Below are 27501 nucleotides of genomic sequence, written 5' to 3'. Positions count from 1 at the left end.
ATTCAGTTTTCTTACACTGTGTATTTTGCCTCTAAGAATTTCATCCCATTCTACCTTGCCAGGGTACTGCTCCTGCATTCTTTAGCCCAGGCCTAGACTTGCCTTAAAAAGGTGTCACCCAAAGGTGACTTCCAAAATTGTGGCTACTGAGTGCACTCAGTGCTAGGGGTGCAAACGGTCATGTCCAGAGCTCTGCTAGCCTTTGTTGGGCAGTTGGGACTGACTGTGTCTCTTCTTCGGGGAAGGGATGAAACTGCCTTTTCCTGACACGGTTTTTTATGAATCACATGCCCTTAGTGGTATTTTACACATTTGTATTTCATATTTCATCTTAGTCAGCATTAAGACAAAGTGTAATTTTACTTGTGTTCACAAAACATTTCCCTCAAGGTTTCTTTTTTAATTCTGAATTCCAAGTTACGAATTCCTTCAATGTGTCATTTATCCAGTGTGTCAATATCTTACTGGTTTTGTGGAGCCTAGAAAAGAAACTCACAGATACGAAGTGATTCACAGAAGACGCAAAACTAGAAACAGCCTTATCTTGGTATATGCTCCAAGAAGATTTGAGTTCTTTCTAGCACAAGAATGTCTGCCAGACATTGTAAGACTAATCATTTACCATTTACGTCATTATTTTCTGTACTAAAGTTGTAGATTTGTGGTCTCTTTCCCACCATCATTCCCGGGGTAGCAAGGATCTTGACACACTGTTCAAAGATGGCACAAACAGGTTTTCCACATCAAGCACTCAAATAAGTACCAATTTCCTCTATTTTTAACATAGAATTTGTCAGAAAATCCCTTAGATCTCTGCAAACAATTTACTAATGTCAGCAACAAAAGAATACCTAGTAACTGTTGCATTTGGTACCATGCACATGCCCAGAACAGACAAAAATTAATTTGTTTTTACCTTCATTTCAATTTAATGTCATCCTGACTAGAAACAGATTTATCTGCGCTTGTACAGTTTTCAGACAAAGCTGGTAAAAAGCACAATGTGATTCTGCTATAAGTGCTGTTAAGATAATACAAAATCTCTCCAGACGAAACAGGATTGTGCCAGATTGGTTTTCTTTTCCTGAACTCTGACATTATTTTTCTGCCATTTCAATTTCCCAGGGAAACCAAGAAGAGTTACATTTGGGCAGTGTAATTGACTATGCTGCAGCACCCAGGGCAAATTCTGGAGTATGAGAAAGAAGAAAATGTAGAAAATTATGTTATTGACTGACTGTGAATGTTCTGCAGTAATAAATTGCTAGTCAGAAAAAAACAGGCAGTCCAATGTATTTAGATATGCTTTGCTCTGAACTGCGAGAAGTTAAAATCTCTGCATTTTGTGAAAGTAAGTTTTCAAAACATTTGATTAATAGACATCAAGATAACCTTGAAATAATCTGCCCTAAAAGCAAATTATACTAGATACCAGCTGATGTGATGATATCTGATGTAATATAGTAATTGAATGTAATAGTTGAAAAACCTAACATAACAGATCTTGAACTAAATGTTTCAAAAGATGGAATAGTTGAAGTAAATTATTTAGCAGTTCTCTGGTTATAATATATTTGAAATCTGCCAGTCCTCTAACACATTCTAATTTTGTTGAAACACATCCAGAGAAGATTGTTGTAGCAAAAACTGTTTGATTGACTCTAGGAAAAATTGTTTGAGTAAGAGATTGCATTCACATCTTTCATGTACAGCAAGCCGTATTCCCATAGAATATCTTCACGTAGAATAAGTATACTTGTTACTGTAGCCGAGTATTACTATGAGGACCTAAGTTTTATGCTGATTATCCACAGTAGTTCTCCTAACTTCACTGAATATATGATGGGTTCACATATAGTAAATTAAGAACATCAGTTAACATTGTCAGACACAAACTATCCACCTCAGAAGCATGTGATGCATGGAGTTAACCTTCCTCAGAGTGTTTTGCATTTGTGGCCAAAACACGACTGATAACACCAGTATTTTGGCTATTGCTGGACAAGGCTTGCAAAGTGTCAAGACTTTCTCTCTCTCCCACCCTCATCCCCAACAGAGGGTGCGCAAGAGGCTGGGAGTTGGCATAGCCAGGGCAGCTTTCCCCAGCTGCTGAAAAGGATATTCCATGTTATAGGACATTGTGGTCAGCAGTAAAAGTTAGGAGAAAGAAAGAGAAGGGGGACACACTTTGATTTGCAGCATTTTTCTTGCCAAGCAACCGTGAACTTTTATTCTCTCAATTCACAAGTATTCTTGCCTTCCATGGGTCACCAGGCAGAGCAGATGTCTTTATTGGTGGACAAGTCATTGAGGATAAAGCATGGACACAGTGCTGCCTGTCCCTTAGAGCTAGGAGATAAGAATCCTCATGGCAGAGCAGTGTGGGGTGGGAGGTAGAGGTCTGAGCTGCACACCAAGAGCTGCTATCCAAAGGCTGGTGGCATTTGCACTGTTTATTTACATTACAGACAGAGTTTGCCTTTGCAAGCTCTGAACTGATATGGGCATACATTCATGCTCTACACGAAATCACTGGACCCAGTAAAGAATTCCTGTCACTCTGTTCAGAGTTGATCTCCTATTGCTGAGGTCCTCTTTGCAAAAAAATTCCTCCCATAATCATTACGGACAAAATGAGACTGCTATTTAAGCACTATTTTCCCATTTGTGTTTGACAAATCTTAGCAGTTTAAATACTGATAGGAACTTTTTGTCATGCTTTCTGTTAAAAATGAAGCATTAAGAAAGTGCAGTCCTTTTCACAGGAGCTTGGCATTCATAGGAAAAGGTTATGAGTTCATTTCTCATTTCAATTTTATCTCCTATCTTTTTTTTTTTTTTTAGGCTGACAATCATTTTGATGTTAAAAGCAAACTAGGCGGTCTTCTCAGTTATCTTGTATGAAATAAAGATGAACTGGACAAAAGAGCCCTGAATAGCAATTTCATGCTGTGATAAAAGATTGAAAATTATCATCTGTATCTCATGGAACAGATCTTAATCATTGCTAAGTGGAATAACAGAAAAAAGTAGAGTTGACAACACGTCTCTATGGATCTTTATAGTCGTATTAAGACTCATAAAACCTGACGTGCAATCAGGAATACTGATGGCCAATTGATTTCTGATCCTTAGTTTAAATAAGAAAGTTGTAAAGTAGTAAAATACAGTAGAAAATTCAGGTCCTATGTAGAGTATCAATCTGCTTCATCCTAGGTAGCCAAACCAGTTGAAGGAGTGGATCTATGATAATTTGAAGATTAGTGCCTAGGACAAATCCTGTCAAGAAGAGATCCACAGGAGTAATTTTGGCTCTTGGGTCCCAATTGCATAGCTAGATGGATGCTAAAAGCCTGGTCCCAGTGAGACTCAGCGTTTCAACGAGACTTAAGTTCCCAAAATCAAACTTGGGTGCCCAAACTGCTGACATGCTTTTGAAAATTTCATCAGGTCTCTTCACCTTCTGTTGCCTGATGCTCTTAAGGACATGACACAAAGTGATTTGACATTTTTGGAAACAATATAAACTTCTTACATGTGTGCAGGTTGACACATCACCATCAGATGACAGGGTTTCTGGAAATGTTTTGAAAGAGGTAAATAGATATGTAGTTACAAACCACGTATGTGACTCTTTCTCAGACATCTGTTTTCCTCTGGTTATAAATCTTAATCTTCAAATTCTGTCTAAATAATTTTGAATTCCATGAGAACACCCCTTTTACACAACTGCAGCTCTGTTCCTGGATTTTGTAATGTGGCCCTATAATGGAAAGACTAGGATTTCTGCTGCCCAACAAGATTGGTTTTCCAAATTCCAGCACAGCACACAGCCCCTCTTTGCTGTTACTGCCTAGCCTGAATCTGTTCTCTTAGCCGTTTGGTAACACAGGTTCAGCAAAAAGAGGGAAAACACCCCTCTCATGTCAGCAGTCTGGGAAAATAAGACAATTTGGGAAGGGAATTGAGCCCCGTTTTCCACCTGCTGCACAAACTGTAGGTCTCTCCAGCACATCTTGCAGGTGCCTTCTGGGCAGCTCCAGGAAGTTCCATCTTCTTGTTTGCTGTGCCCACTGGTTGTTTAGATTTCCATTTCAAAGTAGCTGGCTCTTCTCAGGCAATGAGCCTTTTATTGCACACAATTTACTGTCTCTGGACTTAGCTTTTTGTTCTTGTTTAAAGAACATTTCTGATTGAAATAGTAACTGACATCTCTCAAAACCTGGATGCAGGCAAGGCCCTGGCTCTGTGTCACATATAATTGCATTGGCAACAAAGATTGGTATAATAATTAACATAAAACATGGAAATGAAAAATAGGCACTTCTGTGTAAAGCAAGGAGCAAGTTCACATTTGCATTCTGCTCTGTGATAAGCCAAACTGGAAATCATCCCAATCTCAATACAAAAAGTCTATCTCATCCTAAACCCAGAAGGTTCTTGAGTGAATAAAGGCTTAGTGACATAGAATCATTGAATAGTTAGGGTTGGAAAGGACCTTAAGATCATCAAGTTCCAACCCCTCTGCCATGGGCATCAACTTACTTTACTGACCTAGCAAAACACATAGGAAGATATTTTTAAATGCAAGTACACTTAAAAAGAAAATTAAGAATAAGTTCCTCCTGTACTTATCTGCCAAAATCCACATTCAGGATTTCATCCTTCCTCGCTGCAATTAAGGATCCACTAGCATGTAAGACTGTCAATTTAATTAATGCTCAGATATCAGTGGCACAGCATTTATTAGAGAAACACAGATATCTGCACTCAGGACCTGGCAGGAAAAGTGCTGTTTAGCCCTGCTTTGAAATTAAGAATTATCTCTAAGTCCCTATGCAGCTCTGTTCCTGATTAGAAAAGCAGTGTTCAAACTCACATGAAAGGAAAGGACCCTCAGAAAACATTGATTCTGCAGTATCAATTTAGGTAAAAAAAAAATCCTCATGGATTTGGTATGGGGATTGCATGGGGTGGCTGCCCATCCTTCCCCTTCAGAAAACCCACATTCAGGAAAGGAAGGGAAGACAAAGGGCAGTGGTGCTTGCAAGCACAGCACTGTCTCCTTCCACACACCTCAGAAGCAAAACTGATGGGATTTCATTTTTTCCATCCACTAAGGGGACAAGACAAATGTACCATAGAAATTAGAGCTGGGAAAGGCCACTAAGTCATCCAGTCCATTTCCCTGCAGGCACAAGATTTTTCCCTGTGGTGTGTTCCCAAGTGCCTTTTCTGATCTAGATTTAAATGAATCAATTAGCAATGGGGCTTTCAACACTACCATGGGAGACCATTCTAGTCTAATGGATCTCATTGTTAATAATTCTCACCAGTTATTCAGCCTGACTTTTATTTTCTGTGATGTAAACCCAGGTCCTCAGTTGTACTGCTCTTAATTTAGTACCCACCTCTCTTATGGGGTTTGCACCATTCAGATACTTGAAAGCACTTACACCATAGGTTCATAGGTGTTACTTATTAAGGGTTTACATATTTAATTTCTGTACTCTTTCCTGCTGGGTCACCCTCCTTTGAAGCCCTCAGCAGTTTTGCCCGTGTTTTCTGATTCACCTCCACTTTGGCAACTTCTCCATTCTTTTCTGGGCTGGGAAATCCTCCTTGTGAATAAGACTTACTGCAAAAACCTGTGTAGGAACATCTTGCAGAATGGTTTAGTGTGAGAGTCCTTTTTCAGGCATCTGATGGTGTGATCAAGCAGTTCAAAACTGGCTTGTGTCAGAAAGGAATTTTTCTTCCAGAGGAACTGCATTTGAAATTTGTTCACAAAGAAACACCCCATGGTACTGGTGGAAGTTTACTGTGCCTGGCTGTGAAAGGAGAGTCACGGCTGCTCTCAGACAATACCCTGGTCCTTGCTTCCAGCACAGAGAGATCAGAGATCAGGGTAGAGAGCACTGCAGCTCTGACCCTGCTCGTTCACCGACAAAGATGAAGAGCATTGCAGAGAATAGCCTTCCTTAGGCAGGGCAGTCAGAGGCAGGATTACCCAACACAATAATAAAGGAAGAAAATAGGAGGCTCTCGGAGGCTCCCTCTACATCTTCTCTTTCCACAGAAATACAATATATTCACTTTCACGTAACCCACAGTTTGATGTCAGGAAAAGAAATCCCTTCCTAAATCCAGCATTGCAAAGTCTGTGTTCCATTTATACACACAAATATCTTTAACCTCACTGTTAGCTTTATTCCTAATATTTGCTAGCTATGTATTTGCCTTTTGTTCAGACTTCTGCTATTACATTTCATGAGCCCTTAACATGCTTCCTCCTTCCCTGTTTTTTGGTCAGCATTTCTTCACATTAGCAGCCCCCATCCACCTCAGGGCTGCATTCCAGGACACACAGTTGTCCCAGATGGGGACAAGAGCTCTTTGCTTCTTTTGCAGCAGTATTTTGCCTGGGACATTTCCCACTCTTGAGGTGACAAGTGCAGCCATCAGCCTAGCAGTGTAGTCCCACCACAGGCTTGGAGACCTGCCCTGGGTCAGTAGGATGCAGGGCTGTGCCCACAGCATGTTCCTGCCAGCAGCTTCTTCAGCATCACTGCCCTTTCATGTCTGGAATGTCTCTTATTTCAAAAGTAAAGCTGTGCTAAGGATGTGGTATAGCTGCCAGAGAAGAAGATAACAGAAAATAATGCAGGACTTGCCAGTGCTATGTAGCATCAAGAAATTTTTCTTCCCTAAACAAACCTGAAATGGAAACCTGAACTTATTCAGCTACAAGTAGAGGGTATTAAAAAGAAAAAAAAAAAAAACTGCTCTGTGATCAGAGCTCTATTAAGCTGCCTTGAAAATTATCCCAAATACACTTTTTTGCAGATAACAATAGACAATCCTTTTGACTGATTTGTTAAAAAAGGTAAAGAAAGAGCATAAAATTATTGCTTATCAGGGAGAGAAGCAGCACCATTTAAAATAACATGAAATTGTACCTCATGAATTATTCACAAGGGCTGATGTTACACTATCATTATTTCTGACTTTCCTTTTCACCGCATAGGATTCGGTGGCAGTTGTCTCCAACTCAATAAAAGAGGCGGGAATTTTTTTTTAATTAATCAAACCTGATTTTTCTGATTATTTTTTCTAATTTAAAACGAATATATTCCAACAGTGAGTTGTCTTCACGGTGTCATGTTGGAAAAGGAAGATAGATTTCACTGCCACTGGCAGGGTCTAAAACATGCAGCGAAATAGACGCTTGCATACTGATTGGTGTTTCTCTATGTGTTGCGCCAGCTGCTGAGAAGCCAAGGTGTGATCCCAGTTGTATGCTGGCATTAGCAGTTGCAAACTCCATCCTGTTCGATGTGAATTAAGCTCACTGAATTTCACAGAAGTTCTCTGATATACAGCCAGTGTGATTCAGTTTTCTGATCGCACGTAACAGTCAACACCTCTTGCAATTACCTAGTGATTTTGATTTTCCTTTTCCAACAAATAATATGCAGAGCTACAAAGGCTGTATTATAGAAGGTCTTAATGACCATAGCACACTAGAAGCGAGAGTAACTCTATTAAAGTCAGCAGAAACATTGATTAGTCTAGCCCAAATTCCCTGGTTTTATTAGCAGAGCTGTGTCTCAAAGCAGATGCGTGTAGACAGTTTGCATTTATGGCCATGACTGACTTAAAAGCGCAGCTCATAACTGTAGTCCGTTAGATGTCAGCCAGTTCTCCATATCCAACTTATCTGCTGAGCAAACTTTCATATTTTTTTCTTGCTTACTGTCTCTTCTGTCAGCAGCTTTCTGAATCATTCCTATTGCAAGCTCTGTGGCTGCAGGACTGGTGGTTTAGGAGGTCAAGTAGGGAAGAAGGCATTATTTGCTTTATGTGTGTAATAGCCTAGCTCAAGGTAATATGACCACCCAGGAATATATTAACACTGATACAAACAATTATTCTTAATTGTTGTGGGGAAAATAATTAAAAAGTTGTCTCAAGAACTTTAAAAAAATTAACACTAGATTTGCTCTGCTTGCCATCTTATGATCCAGGGAGTTTTGATTTGCACATGGTATTTTGTTATTTGTAATAAGAGAAATCTGACTACAAGCATCTGTCCACAGTGTAGAAAGTCATACATCTGCTGGCAGTCTTCAGAATTCATTATGAGAAGCTGACAATACTGAGGTGTAATACAGTTTAGCCAAAAGTAAATATCTAAAATAGGCCAGATGAATCACCTCCCAGGAAAGTTCCTCTCCTTTTGCCTAAAAAGAGAGTCTACAGCAATTAGTTCAGCTACAGACATCTCAACTCTAGTTACCCAGAATAGCTGAAATGAATCCCACTGCTGGTGTCAGCAAACTGAAAATGGCTTATAATAAAACCCATTTTCTTTTCAGCAGTTCAGCTATGACGTCTGGGCTACCACTGACACACAAAAAACGAACATTAACAGGGTCGAGGTTCCCCCTGCCTGGCTGTGAGAGGAGACCCCAGAACAGGGCTCAGGCTTTCAGCAGAGTACGAGGTCATTAGACTGAATCTGTGATCAAAGTTGGTGTGTCATTTATGGGTATATTTTTGTTCTATAATGCAACTAATTAATTGACAGGATTTGTGAAAATAAAACATGGCAAATTCCCTTCCCACTCTCCTGGTTGTCCTCATCAACACAGCGCTAGCCAGGACCCAGCCGGTATGCTGACACAGCTCCCCAATTTCCTTTCCTCTGCTTCATTTCCTTTTCAAATTGAAAACTATTAGGAGTCTTTAGGCAAATAATAGAAACCTAATGCAGGTGCCTGTTATAAATCATTCACTAGTTACTTTTAACCTAATGTCTCCTCAAACATTACTTCACAGAAGGCAGTGAGAGAAAGAAATGCCTCATGAACTCTAACAATCAGTGGGTCAGGAGTTGAGGTCATAATAATGTAGCCCATTTCTTCTTGTTTGTCAAATGACCTGAACACAATTAGATCCCTGGGTCTTTCTTCTGAGATAGGCTCCTCTCAGTAATAACAGGGGTCTTGCTAAGGGCAATCCTCGTCTAATCATAGATCCTAGATCTATAGATGCCTGCTGCACACCCACAAGCAGGGAATGTGGCACATGGCTGCTGGCGCCACATTAGTGCTAGTTTAGGATTTTGCTACAGCCAACACTATGGCTTTCCTAGGCACAGCTTGACGATGTGCTCTGTCTAGATCTGCCCTATGTCTGAGGTTGAATTAATCAATGTTTAGGAGGTAGCTTGACATTCGCAAATAGAACTTACTTGAGAAATTTGAAGTATTCGGCAGGCAAAATAAAATAGAAAGTAAAAATTCATTACAAGAGTTAGTAATGACTGGTGTTTATGCAAAATAGACAAATGTACAGAAATGCCTATTAATTCCAAATCAGTGAAGCAAGTCTCTAGGCTCAAAAGTTTAAAATGCTGCCTAAAATGCCAATGTGATCAGTCAATGTTAAAATTTGCCTTCATCAGCTAGGCACCACGTGTTTTATTCTCAGAGACAAATGCCTCCTGTTCTCTGGAGATAATATCAAGCATTTCACAGGGGATAAAGCTCCAACTCTATGTATGTACAAAACAAGTCATGCAAGAGGGCACTCTGCTAGCATATGTGCTCCTGAACACTTTGGGCAACTGTCAGATTGTTGGAAGTATTTCCCATCATGCTGGGTGCCCTCATATACAGCATTGAATGGTGCTACATTGGTCACAGATCACTTTCCCCATTTGGCTCCCCAGTGAGGTGTAAATATTTCAGAGCTAATGCATAAGTCATGTACACCTGTGTTTCTGAGTGCAGTAGTAGTGAGACATAACTCTTGGGTATTTCTGAGCGGGGAGGAACATGGATTATCTCCTGTCATTGCAGATGGAAAACATGGAGATTTTTAATGTTAACACTCAGACTGGTTCAGCAAATTCTTGGAAACGATTGCCTCCAGCCCCAGGCAACATCTAAGTGATGTTCTGCAAACATGCGCACCTTCCCAGGACTTGCAGATACCCCAGGCTGTGTCCACATGTGACTAACTACTGGGGCCCCGTATCACTGAAAGTCAATATATGGAACTAATTCACCCAAAAATGTGCACCTCAAGAATGCTTGCTATTACTGTGTGTGTGGGCATTGTGGTAGCAAACAGTGTCAGAGGGATTCGTATTATTGCTGCATCAATAGATGTTGGGTACCTTTGTGTTTCGTTTGTGAACAAATCCAAGTCCTCTCTGAATATCCTGAATGCATTCATCATCTTACACTCATACTAGAGGAGAGAAAGAGTTAAGCTTATTTACAGACAAAATGTTTGAAATAATAAAAGGCATCACACCATGCACTGGACTGATGGGGAGGGGCTAGGAAGGTATAGCTCCTGGGGAGCAGGAGAGCTGGATGGCTTCCCCAGATGGTTTGCTCTGTATTTGCAGAGCCTGGTGCTTTGACTGTGAAGTGAATGAGGAGATGGAGAGGCACGTTAGGTGTATGCTAATGTAAGAAGGAAGCTGTCGGTCTCACTGCCCTGAGAGGGAATACTAGCAAAGGTCCTCAGGTGCAGGCAGAGAGGATCATGGATTTCCAAATAAGGGACTTGCCTCCTGGTGTACCTCTCCTGCACTGAGGAAAGTAAGATTCTGTTTAAACTAGCAAATAAACAAAATACAACCAAAAAATACCTGATCTTTATCATGGACCTTCCAAGCAAGGAAAATACTATACACTGTTCAGGAAAATATACACTACTTTTTTTGAGTGGGACTGAAGCACCTCTGCTGCAGGCTGTGCCTCATAAAACATTTGGTGTTAGCCCCTGTGAAAAACACTGTTAATTGATGGACCCGTGTCTGACCTAAGATATGTATTATTTTTCTCATTAAAGCAGTGATCCCAGAATAAAGTGACACCAAAGCAGAGGACAGAGAATAAACACCTTTCTTTGTGGGGAAGGAGCGATTTGTCCAGCTCAAGTTTTTATCTAGTAATAAAACTGGAATAAACACAAGTGCTTTGTGCATTTATCCACTGCATTTAGAAAACAGTAACGAGTGGTGTCCCTCAGGGATCACTGTTGGGACCGGTACTGTTCAACATCTTTGTCGCTGACACAGACAGTGGGATTGAGCGCGCCCTCAGCAAGTTTGCCGATGACACCAAGCTGTGTGGTTCGGTTGATACCCTGGAGGGAAGGAATGCCATCCAGAGGGACCTCAACACGCTTGTGAGGTGGGCTGATGCCAACCTCATGAGGTTTAACCATGCCAAGTGCAAGGTCCTACACCTGGGTCGGGGCAATCCCAGGCAGAGCTACAGGTTGGGCAGAGAAGAGATTCAGAGCAGCCCTGTGGAGAAGGACTTGGGGATGTTGGTCAATGGGAAAATGAACATGAGCCGGCTTCAGTGTGCGCTTGCAGCCCAGAAAGCCAACCATATCCTGGGCTGCATCAAAAGGAACGGTGACCAGCAGGTCAAAGGAGGTGATCCTGCCCCTCTACTCTGCTCTTGTGAGACCTCACCTGGAGTATTGTGTGCAGTTCTGGTGTCCTCAACATAAAAAGGACATGGAACTGCTGGAACAAGTCCAGAGAAGGGCCACGAGGATGATCAGGGGACTGGAGCACCTCCCGTATGAAGATAGGCTGAGAAAGTTGGGGCTGTTCAGCCTGGAGAAGAGAAGGCTGTGTGGAGACCTCATAGCAGCCTTCCAGTATCTGAAGGGGGCCTGTAAGGATGCTGGGGAGGGACTCTTCATTAAGGACTTTAATGATAGGACAAGGGGTAACGGTTTAAATCTTACACAGGGGAAGTTTGGATATAAGGAAGAAGCTCTTTACTGTAAGGGTAGTGAGGCACTGGAATGGGTTGCCCAAGGAAGTTGTGAATGCTCCATCCCTGGCAGTGTTCAAGACCAGGTTGGACAGAGCCTTGGGTGAGATGGCTTAGTGTGAGGTGTCCCTGCCCATGGCAGGGGGGTTGGAACTGTATGATCTTAAGGTCTGTTCCAACCCTAACTATCCTATGATTCTATGATTCTGCCATGTGCTCCCATCTTCACTTCATGGGTTTTCTAGATTCTTTTGTTTAATCAGTACTCCCAAACACTCTTTTAGGGCCACACTTATAGTAAAAAATAGAGATAAAGCTTCCGGCACAGGCATACAGTGATGTGTACTTTGTCACTAGTACCGATAACACCTTCTTTATGAAGCTGCCACAACTAGTCGTTCAGGTACAATTAACTGAATTTTTCACAATATTTATACCTCTCCTACAAATGTCACAATGCTGCAATGCCACAGTACCACTAAACCTTTCAGACTACTGATATAGCTATCATATTTGTCTAGGCATGAGAAAATTTTGGTATCATTTGCTATTATATACATTAAGCATAGCAACAGTGCTATACCATGTCATCCACTACTAGTCCCAGTGCTTTGCAAAGATTATGAAGTATTATTGGTCCTATTTACTAACTGGGGCATCACTGCAGCACCGGCCATTTATGTTTAAAATACAGTTTCCTTCTCCATTCAGTTGTTTTCTTATATCACACCAGTGGATCTTATGCAAGAACGTGGCCCCAGCCATGGTGCTTCCAAACCAGAAAGTCTCTGCCCAATTTTTTTTTTACAATCAGTAGCTTTCATCTTAAGAAAAAAAATAATATTGCTTCCTCTATAAAATAATTCCTAAAGCTTTTCAACAGCCAAAGTAACATCATAGAAACTGCATCACCATGGCCCATGGTGTACTTACAGCCTCAGGCCTGTCTTTGTCACTGGCTGGTCAGACTTTGAGGGCTTGATTCACTTGCTTGAACATGGGCATCTATTTCCAGTGAGTCACTTTGTAGGTTTACATGTAAGATGCATGGGGAGGGGGCAGAACCTTATGGACACTCCTACTTCCCTGGAGCAGCAGCCAGAGGTTAGGCAGTGATACTGCATGGGCACAGCCATGCTAACCCCTGCAGAATCCTAGAAAGCACTATCTTGACCAAGAAAGGCATGACTTTCAATTGCCATCACGATTATCTGGAGAAACAATGGAGGAACAAAACTGGTGTCAGTGATGAATACTACGGCCCTGAGGCCACAGTGGAAAAGGCACTGATGTAGCTGCTCTTGGAGAAACAAAAAGGAAACTGGATTGAAAGTCAGATCTGTTTTTTCCCTGAGATTTTTAACGAGCAGCTCCAGAAGTGTTACTTGCATTTGATTTAGCACTTATAGTGCAACAGCAATGAAACCTAGCATTACAGGGAGTGTGTGTTCCCACCAGAAAATGTCTTCAACAGCTCATAAAAACCTGGCCATTTATCAGCACTGCAGGAGATCTTTATTCCCTCCCTACAGCATATGCTCTCCTATGATGTAGTTATTGATTTAACCAGTAAACTTCATAGCAAGCTTTTATCTTGGAATTAGCAGCAAGACTGAAATAGAGCCCTTATTATTCTAATAACAGAGAGATATGAGATTCCTGCATATTCCAGAGGCCATATCATCACCTTAACAAGCATCCCATTAGAGCTGCCTGGGCAGACATAACAAAGCGTGGCCTGTGAGAACTTTAACAATCATGATATCATACTCACCCCTGGCAATATCACAACCCTTTTGTTTTTCTTCCTACAGGTTTGGACATCAGGCAAGCTCAGGTTATTGTGCTGTCATCGGGTACCAAATGTATAAATGGAGAATACATTAATGATCAAGGGCTTGCGGTCAATGACTGCCATGCAGAAATTTTGGCAAGAAGGGCATTTGTTCACTTCCTCTACTCACAGCTGGAGCTACACCTAAGGTAACTGAATTCTTTTAATGCTTGGGGAATGTTATACAGCTTTCAGTGGAGCAGATCCATCCTCCAGACATATGAACTATTTCTTTCTTTATGTTGCTTTTTCCAAGTCTTTAGCTGACAAAACACCAGTACAGTGCACAGAAAGAATGAGAGTTAGATAGTCTAGAGTGTTGGGTCATGAGCTCCTTTACTTCAGCTGGTGTTCTTTCAGCAGCTATTAGATATGACTCATAAAGTTGGGGTTTATGAAGCCTGATGATTTTGTACAAATCTTTACGTGCAGGCTTATTAGCATCATTTTTTGGCCAGAGACTGGAAGGGGGTCATTTTGCTCACTGCAGCCATTTTCTCATCTTCCTTGCTGCTGCTGAAATATCTCAAGGAAGTGATTTATTGATCATTAATGCCTTCATTGACTCACTAGAGAACCAAGGAGTGTTAACAGTACAGTAAACTTTGTGCCAAAGTGTAAGATGCTATCACTCACTCCTTCTTTACGATGTTTTAAAATGTTATAGCACATAGAATCATTACAGAGGAATTACTGGTCCTGTCTTCAGCCAAATCCACATTGTTACCATTTAAATGGTTAATGGGTCATACACTGCCTGGAAGCTGGTAGTAAGTGTGGTACCACAGGGGTCTATCCAGGGACCTCGCTAATCATGTCTGTCAACAACCTGGAAAAGGCTATGTAGTGCTTGATTATAAGCTTTCCAGAGGACACCAAATGGTGGAGAGGACCAGGCAATATGCTTGAGGGCTGGGATGTCATCCAGGCAGGCTGGAGTACTGGGGCAGCAGGAGCTTTGACAGAAAACTCAACAAGGACAAATGGAAAGTCCCACACTGAGAAGAAAAGAATGGCCTACAAAAACACAGGACAGATAGATCCTTTCTGTCTGGAGGGCAGGTTTCCTGAAAAGGGACAAGGCTCCTAGGCAGACAGCAAACTGAACGTGAGATAGTGATGTGCCTGGCAGCAAAGAGGGTCTACAGGATCATGAGCTCTATGAAGGCAGTCAACGGATGGGATCATCCCCGCTACTCAGAATGCATTAGACTGCATCTACAATACCATGTGCAGTTTTGGGTCCCCCAGTACAGGAAAGACATCAGCCATGTAAAGCAGGTTCAGCAGAGGCTACTTGGTTGCTCAGTAGCTAGAGATTTGGCCTGAGATCTTAACAACACAAAGGAGCTGGCATCTTTACCCAGGTGCACAGTGGGAAGAAGACAAACAGGCATGCACTGAAACAAGAGAATATTAGGACTAACTGTCCCCATAGGAACAGGCAAGCAGTGAGTCAGGTCACCCAGCAGTCTTGTGCAGACTCCCTCCTGTCTTGGACGTTTTCAAAACCTGAGCAGATAAAGCGCTGAGCAACCTGGCAAACTGCTTTGAGCAGGAGGTTGGGCTAGAGACCTCAGGTCCTTTCCAGCCTGGATTACTTTATAATCCCATGAAAACTGAGCAGAAGTGAAGCTAAGCCAGCATTTATTGTATGGAAGGAACCGAGGAATGAAGGAAGCAAGGAAAGAAAACAAACAAAAAGCCCCGTGACTATAGGTCATTCTTCTGCCCTTCATTCTTGCTTGTGTTTTCATACGATTTTATCTAACCTCAGTGCAAAAACTCCCTTTGACTTCAGAAGGTTTTGCATCAGGTCACAGACACAAGAATCCATCTGAGTAGAGTTGTGTGTTCTTGTGAGCACCTATGATACTGTTGCACCGAAACAACAATAATGGGAATAATGATTATTTTCACTTCAGGCTGGAGTTAAAGACAAGAGAGTATATTGAGTACATGAGGTTGGCTAACAAAGGGGGGCAAAAGCCTTGAAGGGTTTAATCAAAACCAATATTCTCTCTATTTATTTCAATCTGAACTGCTTTCAAGCTTACATTAAATTATTATGTTTTCAGCAGTGTAGCAGCCCTAGTACTTGCTTTGTGCTACAGTCTCTTGGGAAACAAGTGCTACCACTGTGTCTTAAACTATTGTATTGATCCACCTCCCTAACATGTTCAGTCATATTATTATTTTATTTGGATCAATGTTAACAATCTTTTGTTAAGAGAATCCTCAGTGCAGCACAAGCTGTGTTCACAATAACTTTAAATCTCTCTCTGTTCAGCCAAGAGCAGGCACCACTGCTTCCCTGACCAGCACACGACAAAAACCTCAACCAGGCTAAGCACCTTTGAAAGAGAGAGCTATTGTCAGATAAGATTTTACTTAAGGTCCATGGGGAAGCAAAACTATGTGTTATAATATATTCTTCAATTCTAATATTCATTGCTAAACCCAGTTTTATGCTATCATCAGGGCTTTGTCATATGGCAAGAACATGGGGCTGTTAAAAATGAAATGAAAAATTTATTTTCTTTGCATTGAAGTCACATTTACCCCTTTTTCTCTAACAAAACAGAAACAACTGCCACTGGCACAGGAATCACATGGTGCTACCACACAGCAAAAAGAACGGGGTTTTTAGAACAGTCTTGTTTACTCAGCTCCACTGGGACTCCCTGCACACAAGCTCCTCAGGCTTGGGGGAAACACAAATGTGGCTTCTACATTGCTACGCATTTGCATTAACCTGGCCCAAATTAAAGTCTTCTCCCAGGCCAGGAACCTATTGTACAAAGTCATATATGAACTGACAGCAGAAAGATGGTTCCTTAACCCCCCAAAAGAATGAATGCATAGTTCTTGCCTCAAAGAGCTTAAATTTTTCATTCTTTCCTATGAAACGGGCAAGTTTGTTCTGTCGAGAACATTCCCTATTTTCCATGTATTTTCCTCTCACCAACCCTACCTGCTCAAAGTGATCTCTGCAGCTGGATTTCAAACTTCAGGAGCTTCCAGCACAAGAATTATCTTTCTATATGATATTTTCCTTGAACAGGGACCACTTTTCCAGAATTTTCAAGTACTACTATTGACATCAGTGAAAGCAAAACAGAATGAATGCATCAAAGAGCAGGGACAATGAGGCTGGAGAAAGCAAGGACCAGGACAGAGTATTAATAGCCAGGAGATACGAATTCACAGAGTTGAATTTACTTTTTGACACTTCTGATGTCCAAAAGTTAGTCAGCTGAGTGTGAACCAGATCCCCAAGGCTCCTTTTATCACCACTGGAGAGAGATGGGCATCTCAGGAGTGAGACACAGCAGTCCTATTCAGATATCTATTGTGGGTGAGAGGAATTGCCATGGAGCAAATTTTCCATAAACAGAGCGTAGGGTGACCGCTTCAGATATTTAAATTGTAAAACAATGCCAACCACAAACCAGAGCTGCAGAAATATGTAAATTACCTTTTTTCCCCGTCTCTTCATACTGCTCAGTGTTGACAGTGTAACTTTCCTGACTTTCCTTGGGAAAGAGAGCTCCAGAATGGGAACTTTATCCTCTCTAAGAAACAAGAGTGACAACTACTTCAAAAGGAAACTTTCTTTCAAAATTTATTGTCTAAAGCTTGAGTTAAATAAGAGCTAAAAGCGCAACTAAAGCCTGACAGCCTCTAACCAGTCTGATTAAATCCCTTAGCCCTCTTAAATTTCATTTTTATGACAACCATAATCCTCCACTTCTCAAGACTTTCACGAAAAAGATGAAAAGCAAGACGTAAATTTTGTGATGTACAGAAGAAAGACAAGAAAGACCTTTTGAGAAGCTTTTCTAAAAATTGCCATCAAAAAGTACACAAATACCATAGTCTGATTCTCTTGCAATGATGGCAGTAAAATTCACATTGATTTCTGTGAGATTATTTATACCAGCTGGCCAATAGGAAAGAAAAGAAAATCCAACTCTTCTATTTTAAACAAAATTAAAACTAATAACCTGTTCTTAAAATAAATCAGCGCCACAGCAGTCTTGCTGCTGTAGTGGCCCTGCAGGTGCTGGAGGGATGATTTTACCAGAAGCTAAGTTCTTCCAGTGAGTCAGATGCAAGCCACTATTTATTTTATACACAAAAAGCATGGAATAGTCTTTCTCCAATCCAGTTAAGTTCTTTACCAGGAAAACTAGCTGTGTGTTATACATCTGTTTCTTACTTCTATCCTACTTTTAGTGGACACAGCTCCTCTCCATTTAAGCCTGCTGTTAAGATGCCGTGCTGTAACATGTAGTGTCCTAGAGACTTCCCATCTGTATGTTTACTAAAACCAGCTTCCCTGCTTCTCTTTTCAAGAGCGAGGCCTGGTTTCAGCAAAACATTCTGTATATATTAAACCATAAGTACGTGCTTAAGTATCTTCTTGAAATCAGCTCAAAACTTACGTGTGTGTTATGCCAAGTAATGAATTTAAACTCAAGATTAAAATTTAGCACATTCTTAGATGTTTCTTTTGAATCAGCCTCAAATCTTCACTCTCCCACTGACAGTCATAGCGGGAAACATTTAGAGACAAATTTTGGTCTTTTAGCTACTGCCAGCACGTGAAAATGACACTTTAACACCACCCCCTGAATGAATGACATTTGTGGGCTCACTGTGGGCTTCCCCATTGCTTTATGTAGTGTATGGCTGTGCAAAATGGCATTGCAAAGTTCTGCTACTGCAAACTCATTCTCCTCCTCACAGCTCAAAATGACGGTTCCCAAGGGAAGGCAGAGGTGTACTGGTGCTATGGGGGAGAAGTGGCTTTGCAGAAGTATGCTCCACCTGAACCATTTTTACAAGGTTTCTGGGTCTCCCTGGGCTTTGAAATCCCCCAAGCATCCCATGCACAAGAATCTCTCCTAAGCCACAGCATACAGTATTGCATTTCAAACTCTTTCATAACAATACTCTCAGAGTTTTGTTATTAAATTTATTCAGCCACTGTGCAGGAATGAATCTCATGTTCAGCCCCCAGGAAACCTCCCAAAGGCAGGTCAGGATCATATGTGATACAGAGGATCTCAGTCTCCTGGAGAAAGAGCCAAGCTGCCTTACCCTCCAGCCCTGCCATCTGTTTTTAGAGCAGCTGTCAATCACCAAACCTATCAGCCACACTGGCCACAGACCCTTCTTGGTACTCGGGGTAAGAGAGCAGGGTTAATCAGTGAAAAACAATAACCAGTAAAAACAGGATGGGTGCTGGTTACTGTGAACTCCTTAAATCCAGCCCAAAGAATGATTGCTCCTACACTACATAGCAACTGTTTCTAAGTACTGCAAGCTGCCCCCCACTCTGGGGAGGTTTAGCATAAGAATAGGAGCCAACAGGGCTGCACTGTATTCTCCCAGCTGAATTTGCAGTGAATTATTTAACACTAACTGCAATTGCTCTGAAGTCCAAGCAGCAGGACTTACAGGTATTTTATTATTTCAGAAGCTTGGATCAGGGCGATAATATAATTAGCGCAGTTGGGAAATTCCACCGCAGACAGCAGAAAATGAAGGAGCTGCATGTGGCAGCCCCAGCTCGGCAGCCGGTGTGCCTCCCTGTCCCTGACAGCCGAGCTAATGTGCCTGTAAATTCCTCCTGACAGCAAACGCATCCTGGCATCAAAAAATGACAAAACACCCAAACCACGGAAGAGTGACAGCCAAACAGCTTCAATAGCACAGAGGCTGCACCAGGAGAAAACAGGCAGAAGCAGCTTGGACTAAAGCCAGGGACTTGCTCTGAGGCTGAGTAAAAAGCACCCCTGTTTACACTAACAGGAGGCAGAGAAACCAGCAGAAACCGCCTTGGTTAATGGGCTGTCCTATAGTGAATTAAATGGGTAGAATTCTGGCTTCTTAAGACCCTCCTAGGAAAATCATTACCTGCAGGTGTCATTCTGCTCAGAGATATTCCAACAAAAAGACCCTTGAGTTTTTGAGGGAAACACTGAGGCATCAGACGGAAAGGAGTCTCATCATAATTTCACTAATCACATTTTCACCTTCAAAATTATAGTCACGGCCATCACCCAAATGTATGTATTAGAGGCAGCTGTCTGTCAGAGAAATCACCCATGTCTTCCCAAGTGTAAATCATCTGAAGAACCACACGACAAGCATAGCCTTAATGTGAGCTATTGCTGTAAACTGCAGGACTGGGAGGGTTTGGCCTCCCGGGCAGCTGTTGCTAATGGAATGTGTGCGCTGTGTCTCCATCGAGCTACTGAACCATTGCGAAGATAAAAGCTCCATCTTAGTAAGTATCTTTTTCAACTGAGCTGAGAAAAGGCTGCACAAGTTTTGTCTCACTGTTCTCAGGATGGGTTCCAATTTCCAGAAATCCAAGTGACCAAGAGGACATTGCTGGCTTAGATAGAGCACTCATAGGTGGCTTGGGTTGAATGGGGAAATAAGCAACACCTGGGGAGCTGGGAGGGATCACAGGGGTTATAAAATCTAGCTTCTTCATTAGAGGCCCTTTCCAGTGGAGCATAGAAACACTCATCTTGGCTGCAGTGATGTTAATGGGATTTAAACACATGCCTAGGCATTGTGATGAGCAGAGCTGATTTACTCATATGAGCACCAAAGAGAACTTTTCCTTTTTTCACGTGCCAGGACCTCTTTAAAATCAAAGTGTTTATGCATCTGTGCATGTAAGGAAAGAGAGCTACCCTTCAGAAATCCACACGTTTTATCATTAGAATATATTGTAGGTAAGCAAGCCAAAAACACTTTGGCAGTTTTGACCCCATCCACCTATTTCTTCACTTGCAGAAGCTCGTTGTTTCCTCTTGTTGTCCCTAGGAGTAATATATGATGCCAGCTGCTAATAGAAACAAACAGAGGAGGAAAAACAGAGCAAGAGAGCAGAACTGTTTCTGATTTGGTGTGTAAAAAATGACCTGGAACCTCTTTTGTGACCATAGCAAACGACGAGAAGACTGGGAGCGATCAATCTTCGTACGATTAAAAGAGGGAGGCTACAGGCTGCGGGAGAACATCCTGTTCCATCTCTATGTGAGCACTTCACCCTGTGGAGATGCGCGCCTCAACTCCCCCTATGAAATCACAACTGACTGTAAGAAAAAAATCTTACCTCTCCTTATTCCCTTTTGCATGGGTTTTTCTTTTTCTATGATGAGCCCTTGTCTCTTTATTTGCTTGCAGAAAGTGTTTCACTTAAAAGTAGAAAACTCTACAGGCTGTGTGGTGTGTGTGTGTGTGTGTCTGTGTAACTGCTGCTCAGTCTCATGTGCTGGTGGAAGGTGTGCTGGGAAAATCAGAGCTGGGCAAGGCCGTGGGAGACTGCTTCATGTGCCTCTGATAAGAAATATAGCCCAAATATCCTGCTTTTCCTGCTAGGAAATGCAAGCCCAGCAGTAAATAAATGCTTTGGCAAGGGTCCTCATGACCAAAGAAGCCACAGCAATGGGATGGACCAGAGGATCAGGACTCTAGCTGGGGATGCAGGCTTTTCTCAGGGTTCAGGCAGTGTGTACAGGTTGAAGGGCTGCATTTACACTAAATCTGAGCTGTCCAGGCTGCAGCAGCTGGAGTCTGAAGTAGAGCAATGATATGGTATATAATATTTGTACTGTTGATTGAAGGTCAGACTCTCTCCAAATACCACCTGCCCTTGCAGTGAATAACGTTAAGATCCTTCTGGAAAGGATCCTTCCTAGGCCATCCTGCCTATGTCAAATCAACTGCATTGCCATTGCATGGCAAAAGGGCTAGATGGAGTCCACAAGGCCAGCCTTGGAGGCCTTGGGCCCACACCTGTGGCATTTAAGCAGAAACATGGTTTTCCAGGGATTTCTTCTCTGGAGGTGATTCTGCAAGTGAGGTAAACAAATCAGGTCTTGAGCCTCTGTGTGCCACCAGCAGGGCTGCAGAGCTTGTTGTTCATGAAGAGACACCCCATCTCCATCATCATGACCCAGCACTCCTATCTCATCACCCCGCCCCAGACTTGCATGTCTGTGTTACTGCCCTGCCATCGCAGAGACATGTCCTTGTTGGGTTCTCACTGCACCAGCTTTGCCCTTGCCTAGCCACAGCAAATGCCCCCAGCAAGGGGACAGGGGACTCAAGAGGTCTAGGGCTCGTTATCACATGTGCCCGACACCCCATAATCCAATGCACGATGCAGAAGGTTGCACTCTTATCTCTGCCCCTAGGTATTGCTTCTCATACGTGCATTTTACGGTGCCATAATATCCATAGTGCTGGCTGCTAAATGTACATATAATGAGAAATAGTCCTTGCCCTACCTTGAATGTGAAGCAGGCAAGACAGTAGAATGGATGGAAGAGGAAGCATAGACACAGGAATGTAAAATTAATCATCCAAGGTCACACAATGACCTAACTTCCTCACAGGCAAATCTATCAGGTGGTAGGTTCACTCCTGGTTCTTATTTGTGCAAGTTATTTATTAATGATTAGGTATTATTCTCCCCAGACTTCAATCTTTTTGTTGTGGGTGAAACAGCAGCTTGCTGGGGAAAGAAAGCAGAATGCACCTAATCAGGAAGGAAATACACTTCCTTATCTGGTATGATTTCTACATTCTACTAGCAGTGTTCATAAAATGGAGGAAAGCAAGTAAGTGTTTAAAAGGCAAACAGCAAATTGTCAAATTCCTGGTAGCAAAATAAGGACACATATTATCTTAAAAACAAAATTAAAAATAAATAGGTGCCAAAGAATATCAAAACCAAAGAGATTTTTGCCCTCCCACTTTATGTGTGTATTCAAGCATATCTAAAAAGGCTTTATGTTTGGTTAAAGGCGCTCATGTTTTCCAGAAGGCAGGCTGCCTGGGGCACCCCTTACCTGACATGTGAAGTGGAAGCAACAAAATCTGTAATTACTTTTAAAATGCGGTCCATTCTCAAGAACAACCGAAAGCTGTCCTGGGTGGATTCTACATCCATGAATCAGAAAGTGGGTGCTTTGGGCAGCTGACAGCCAGCACTATTGATATGAACTCAGCCCTGGAGGTAACTCTGCTTGTCTCATGGATTGCTTCAGAAAGCACATACATCTACCAGGTAATGCAGGAATGCTTCTTTACATAACAGGACATGCAGGAAGCTGTGTTTAAAAATATGTAATCAAGCAACACCTGACACATACAGTAAATTTATAGTTAGTCATATAAATCCCTTTCACTTTGGTTATTACACCAATTACTGTCCCAGTGCAGAAGCTAGGGTAGATAGGGCTGTGTGGCTAAACCAAGGTTACACAGTGATTCAGCAGAAGGGCTTAAAGGGGCACTACATCTGGTTTGCAATTCAGTCTTTTACCCTGATCTCTCTACCTTTGTCCTGTGCTCTTAAAATAATTTAGCACTGTGTAAAAAGATGTGTTGCCAAAAGCTGTCCTTCAGCAAGATAAGCATTTCCTTTCAGCTCACATTATCCCAGAGACATCTGGGAAGATAAGTATTTTATAATGTTTATCACTGAGATCTTCTCTTTTCTTTTTTTTTCTTTACCAAAGAAATAACCTTTCTTTCATCCAGTAATGACAAGAAACTCCAGGTGAATGCTGTTTCATTTCTTAAACAACAAAGATGCCTCTCCTAGAGCTAGCGTAAGCCACCAAATGTTACTGATTATTCTCTAAAGATGCATTAACATTTAAAAACAGTGTCTCACCATGTGGTTTCTGGCTTTGCAAAGGAATATGATAAGCCTTTATCAATACAGGGAGTAAGCAAAATCCACTTCTCAAATCTCCTTCCAAAAATTTCCTATTATCCACCGTGTCTTCCTAGCACCCTCAGGGAGGCCTCACATTTCCTTCTTATGAGCTTTGTTCTGTTAAGGGAGATAAGTTAGCATGCACTTGAAACCTAGTTTACTTCTTACTGGATAGTGCAGAGCACCAAGTTAGCAATATGTGTAAAAGTCTGACCTTACCGTGTTCCATGTGGACAGCTGCAATGCAGAGGAGCAATCCAGGAAGCCCACACCCATGCCAGTTTCATCAGGAAAGTAAGAGATTAGCTACAGAAATATAAAATCTCACTTTGATTTGCAATGGTGACCTTTTTGGATCGGGGCGAGCTGACTTGTCTTGTTTATACATCCTTAGGCAGCTCTAAAAGAGAAGCAAAATCCAGCTGGACCAGGGCTACTTTGAGCATGGAAGGGTTTTCTAACTCTTTCTTGGTACCTATAGGGCAGAAGGTTGGAAAAGCTTATGAGGGGGTTCAAGTGAAGTTGAAGCTTTAGGAGAGGCAGGTACAATCCAAAAGAGTAAAGGAGGAGGCTGAGAGGAGAGGTGCAGGAGCAGGTGACAGCAGGAGAGGAGGCCAGCCAGGGTCAGTAGTGTTGCAAAAGAGGCTGGGAAATACCGGAGGGGTTTCAGACAGCTGTAAGAATTTTTATGGGTTTGTCCTGGCTCATTCTCTCCAGCCAGTCTCCTTCCCAAGACTCTTTTAGTCATTTTCCAGGGTTACCCACAAGGTTGTAGCACAGCTATATGGTGAAGAGGCAGAATGTTTCCAGTGTCCTCACAACTCTAATTGCTTCTTTGCATGCTCATTTTCTGCCCCTTCTTCAGTTCAATAGGTCAAGGAGCCTGGGACAACATCTCCTTTTCTGGTACCTTCTCCCTTTGTGTAAATCCAAGCAAAATATGCCTGGATTTCTGATTTCTCCAAAGGGCAGTATCCCAGCACCAAGTTACATGGGCTTTCCTGAAGGTTTTAAGGGGGCTGATGTTTCTCTCGTGTATGCTCCAGCTCATGAGGTAGAGCCATAAGGGGAGCTAGCCCTGTACTATTTGTTCTGTATTTTACACCTTCTGAATCTAGGGCAAACCATGGAGTAATCAAGCTCTTGCTTTCCTAAAGTGCTTTCCTAGCTAATTTAGGGCTTCTTGACTCATTGGCACTTTTTTTAAGAGTCTCTTGAAAAGCAAAATGAAGTGCTTAAAAAAATGAGATAGCAAATCCTCTGCTTCCCCACTCCTATTTCCCTGGTAGGATTTTACCTCATTGTCCACCTTTCTTCTAGAGATGCTCTCTTTTTCAGTACATGGATTGCCAAAGAGACAAACAATCTGCCCCAGGGCTTGTCTCTATTCGTCTCCCCTGGGCTGCTTTTCTATCTCTTGCTAACACGCTGTATTTCCTTGTACCAATGACTCCTTGATAGCCCAGCTCCTGTTTTATCCCATGCTCCCTTTAGGTCTGAAACACACCATTGCATCTGCTCCACATGGGGTCTTCCTCCTGCTTGTCTATTAACCTACAGCTGTGCTGAAGCTCTCATGCACACACATTTGACAGAGCTCTCCTCTAGACAGGATCCACTTGCCACCACGTGAGCTGGATCATTGCCTTGGTAGGTGATGTGATGCGGAGATGTGTAGTGCAGTTTTCAGAGAAGCTGGGTAACTGAATAGTATCCGAACAGACAAGTTTGCCCTGTCTACTTCAAGTGTGCTTTCACTGTGTGAACCTGTGCTTTCCCTGCTTGTTACTCTGGCTGCTGGATTTTTAGATCCCATTCTCAGATAAAATGCTCTCTGATAACCCCCAAATCCGGGGCTGTCTCAAAGGGTGGCCCTGCTCACACTAGAGACAGCCTTTTGTGTTCAGCTGGGGCTGATCCAGACTGCATCAGTATATGATCTCCAAATTAGAGTCCCTGAAAGTTGTATCCTGAGCAGACTGGCTGGAGAGAGCCAAATTCAAGCACAGGTGGTTTAAGGAGCTTGTCCATCTCCAAGAGACAGACACAAATGATCTTCTGTGAATGTCATGAGACAGCTCCAGAGCTCTGCATTCAGCATCCTGCAGTCAGGTACCAGGATGGAAATACAATGAGGACGCTTATGGCAGCAGCTGGGCTAAAATAGCTCCCAAAAGCATTGGGTTTAGTGAATGTTATTGGATGAGAAAGGGAAGAAATCTCTGCTTTTCTTCTGCTAATCACATGTTTTGTTTAAATGGACAAATTCTGTTCTTGTGGGTAGATGATACGGGGGACAGCATTTCAAGACAGAACCAATGTAAATAACTCAGTTATCTGAAAAGAAATTAGATATCTGTAACTACAAGAAAATGCAGGTCCTAACAAATTGATATACTGCCCCTGTTGCAAAAATTGAGGGTAACCATAGGTCATCCCTTGGGTTTGAACACTATTATTTGTTTCCATTGTACAAGTGCTCCCAGGTATCGTTATCGCTCCATCACAGCTGCTGGCCCACTGCAGCCTGGGAAACCATACTGGAAATTCGTAGCTATTCAGTGCATGGAGCAGCATCCTCCTAGGCTGTAAAGCTGATTTTATGCTGATGAATGGCCCGTTTGTGGAACCAGGATGAAGGTGCATTATTTTCCTATTTTTCATATGGCTGAGCAAAACAATACCTTGGGGGATCTCAGAATAAAATTATCATAGAGAACCATGCCCAGAAGTAACACAAAAGAAAAAAAATCATGCAACACTGAAGGCTGTAGCACTGAACACTGCCTCGGGAGAAATAATCCTAGCACTGGATGAATTACTGTAGAGGGCCCAGATTGCTTTGTCATGTAAAGGATGCTGCAGAAATTGCAGACATAGCATGAAGCTGTTGGATAACTTCAGGTGCTAGGGAACTGATTATTAAAGAAGGGGAGGGAAATTATTCTTTCACTTCATTAAGACTGGACTGGGATGGATCCAAAAGGTTTGGGTTCAGGGGGTGAGCAGAGGACCCATTGTCAGCCTCCACTGAGAAAAAGTTGCTTTGAAGCAGTGGCCCTTTCTTGCTTTTGCCACTGGTGCAGCCTCAATTTACCAAAGTAAATACAGAGGAAGCACAAAGACTTTTCTACAGTTATCTAGAAGCTGGTCTGTCCAAAGGAGAGGTTCAATGCCCTGAACAGTCTGCCATGCTAAACCTTTTGCCCATCCTGAGGGTCAGCTCTAGCCCCTAAACCTGTCAGAGAAACCAGTGATCTCCAGGCTTAGGAGAGTTATGAAAGCACGCACAGTTTTATGGTTGGTATTATCATGCTAGACCCAAGAATGCACCTCTGAAAGAGGCTTTTGTTTTGCTACATTGGAAGTCCTAAAGCTTTCAGTGCCAATTAATCAAGCTGTGAAAGTTTGCTACCCCTTTGTGTTTCATCAGTAACCTGCACCAATCTGGAGTTAGGATTTTAGTGGTGTTTTGCTAAACTGACTGGTGAATAACCTCTTCACTTCATGACAACTTTCAGGTCTCAAAGTACTGACTGGATGGAAAGAAATCAAAACTTGTCAGGCAGATGTTTTACATCACATTGTTGTGTGAAATTGGGATCACACCCTGTACTTTTCATGTCTCCTGCTCAGCAGTGCAATAACAAGGAGTATTTAAAAACCTATTTAATTTCTTTCCAGGCCTAGTTCAAGGTGAGCTTTTTCATTCAAGGCCACTTCAACTCAAAGGAAGAAACTTGAGCCTGTATCTCCCACGTCCTGGATCAGAGCTTCCGTGAACTCACTGTTAGCGGAGCTAGACAGCTCCCTTTCTTCAGTCTCTGTTATAAAACTTTGTCAGAACTGATAATCATGAGAAAACTCCGTGGCTTTGACCATACACTGAAAATGTCCCAATTTCCTCTCATTGTGATATTCTTGGCTGCTTTTGCTTATTTGGATTTTGTTGTTTCAGGGAGAGTTTTAAAGTGGAAAATAAGATTTTTCAGAAGGATGTGTCAGCAGAGTGCATGTCTATCTGGGAAAAGAGAAAGAATATGCTGGAAACTATGGATTGCTCAAAGCAAGTATTAGCCACAGCTTTGAAAACC

At 42.2% G+C, this 27501-nt stretch overlaps 1 protein-coding gene across 1 annotated transcript in view; it reads left to right on the top strand.

Annotated features, from left to right (window-relative positions):
• The window catches only part of ADARB2 (adenosine deaminase RNA specific B2 (inactive)), a 307816-nt gene that overhangs the window by 246838 nt on the left and 33477 nt on the right, over nt 1-27501 (top strand). Inside the window, exons 5-6 of the mRNA XM_062621538.1 lie at nt 13631-13799; nt 20622-20773. Coding sequence (XP_062477522.1) covers nt 13631-13799; nt 20622-20773 — 321 coding nt within the window. The remainder of the gene's footprint in view (nt 1-13630; nt 13800-20621; nt 20774-27501) is intronic.

Source organism: Pezoporus occidentalis, unplaced genomic scaffold (assembly GCF_034315485.1).
Source record: "Pezoporus occidentalis ecotype Australia unplaced genomic scaffold, CSIRO_AGI_Poc_V1 ctg23, whole genome shotgun sequence".
NCBI classification, from domain to species: Eukaryota; Metazoa; Chordata; class Aves; order Psittaciformes; family Psittacidae; genus Pezoporus; species Pezoporus occidentalis.
The sequence above is the reverse complement of the archived record's forward strand: the minus strand, read 5'-3'. Positions and strand labels throughout refer to the sequence as shown.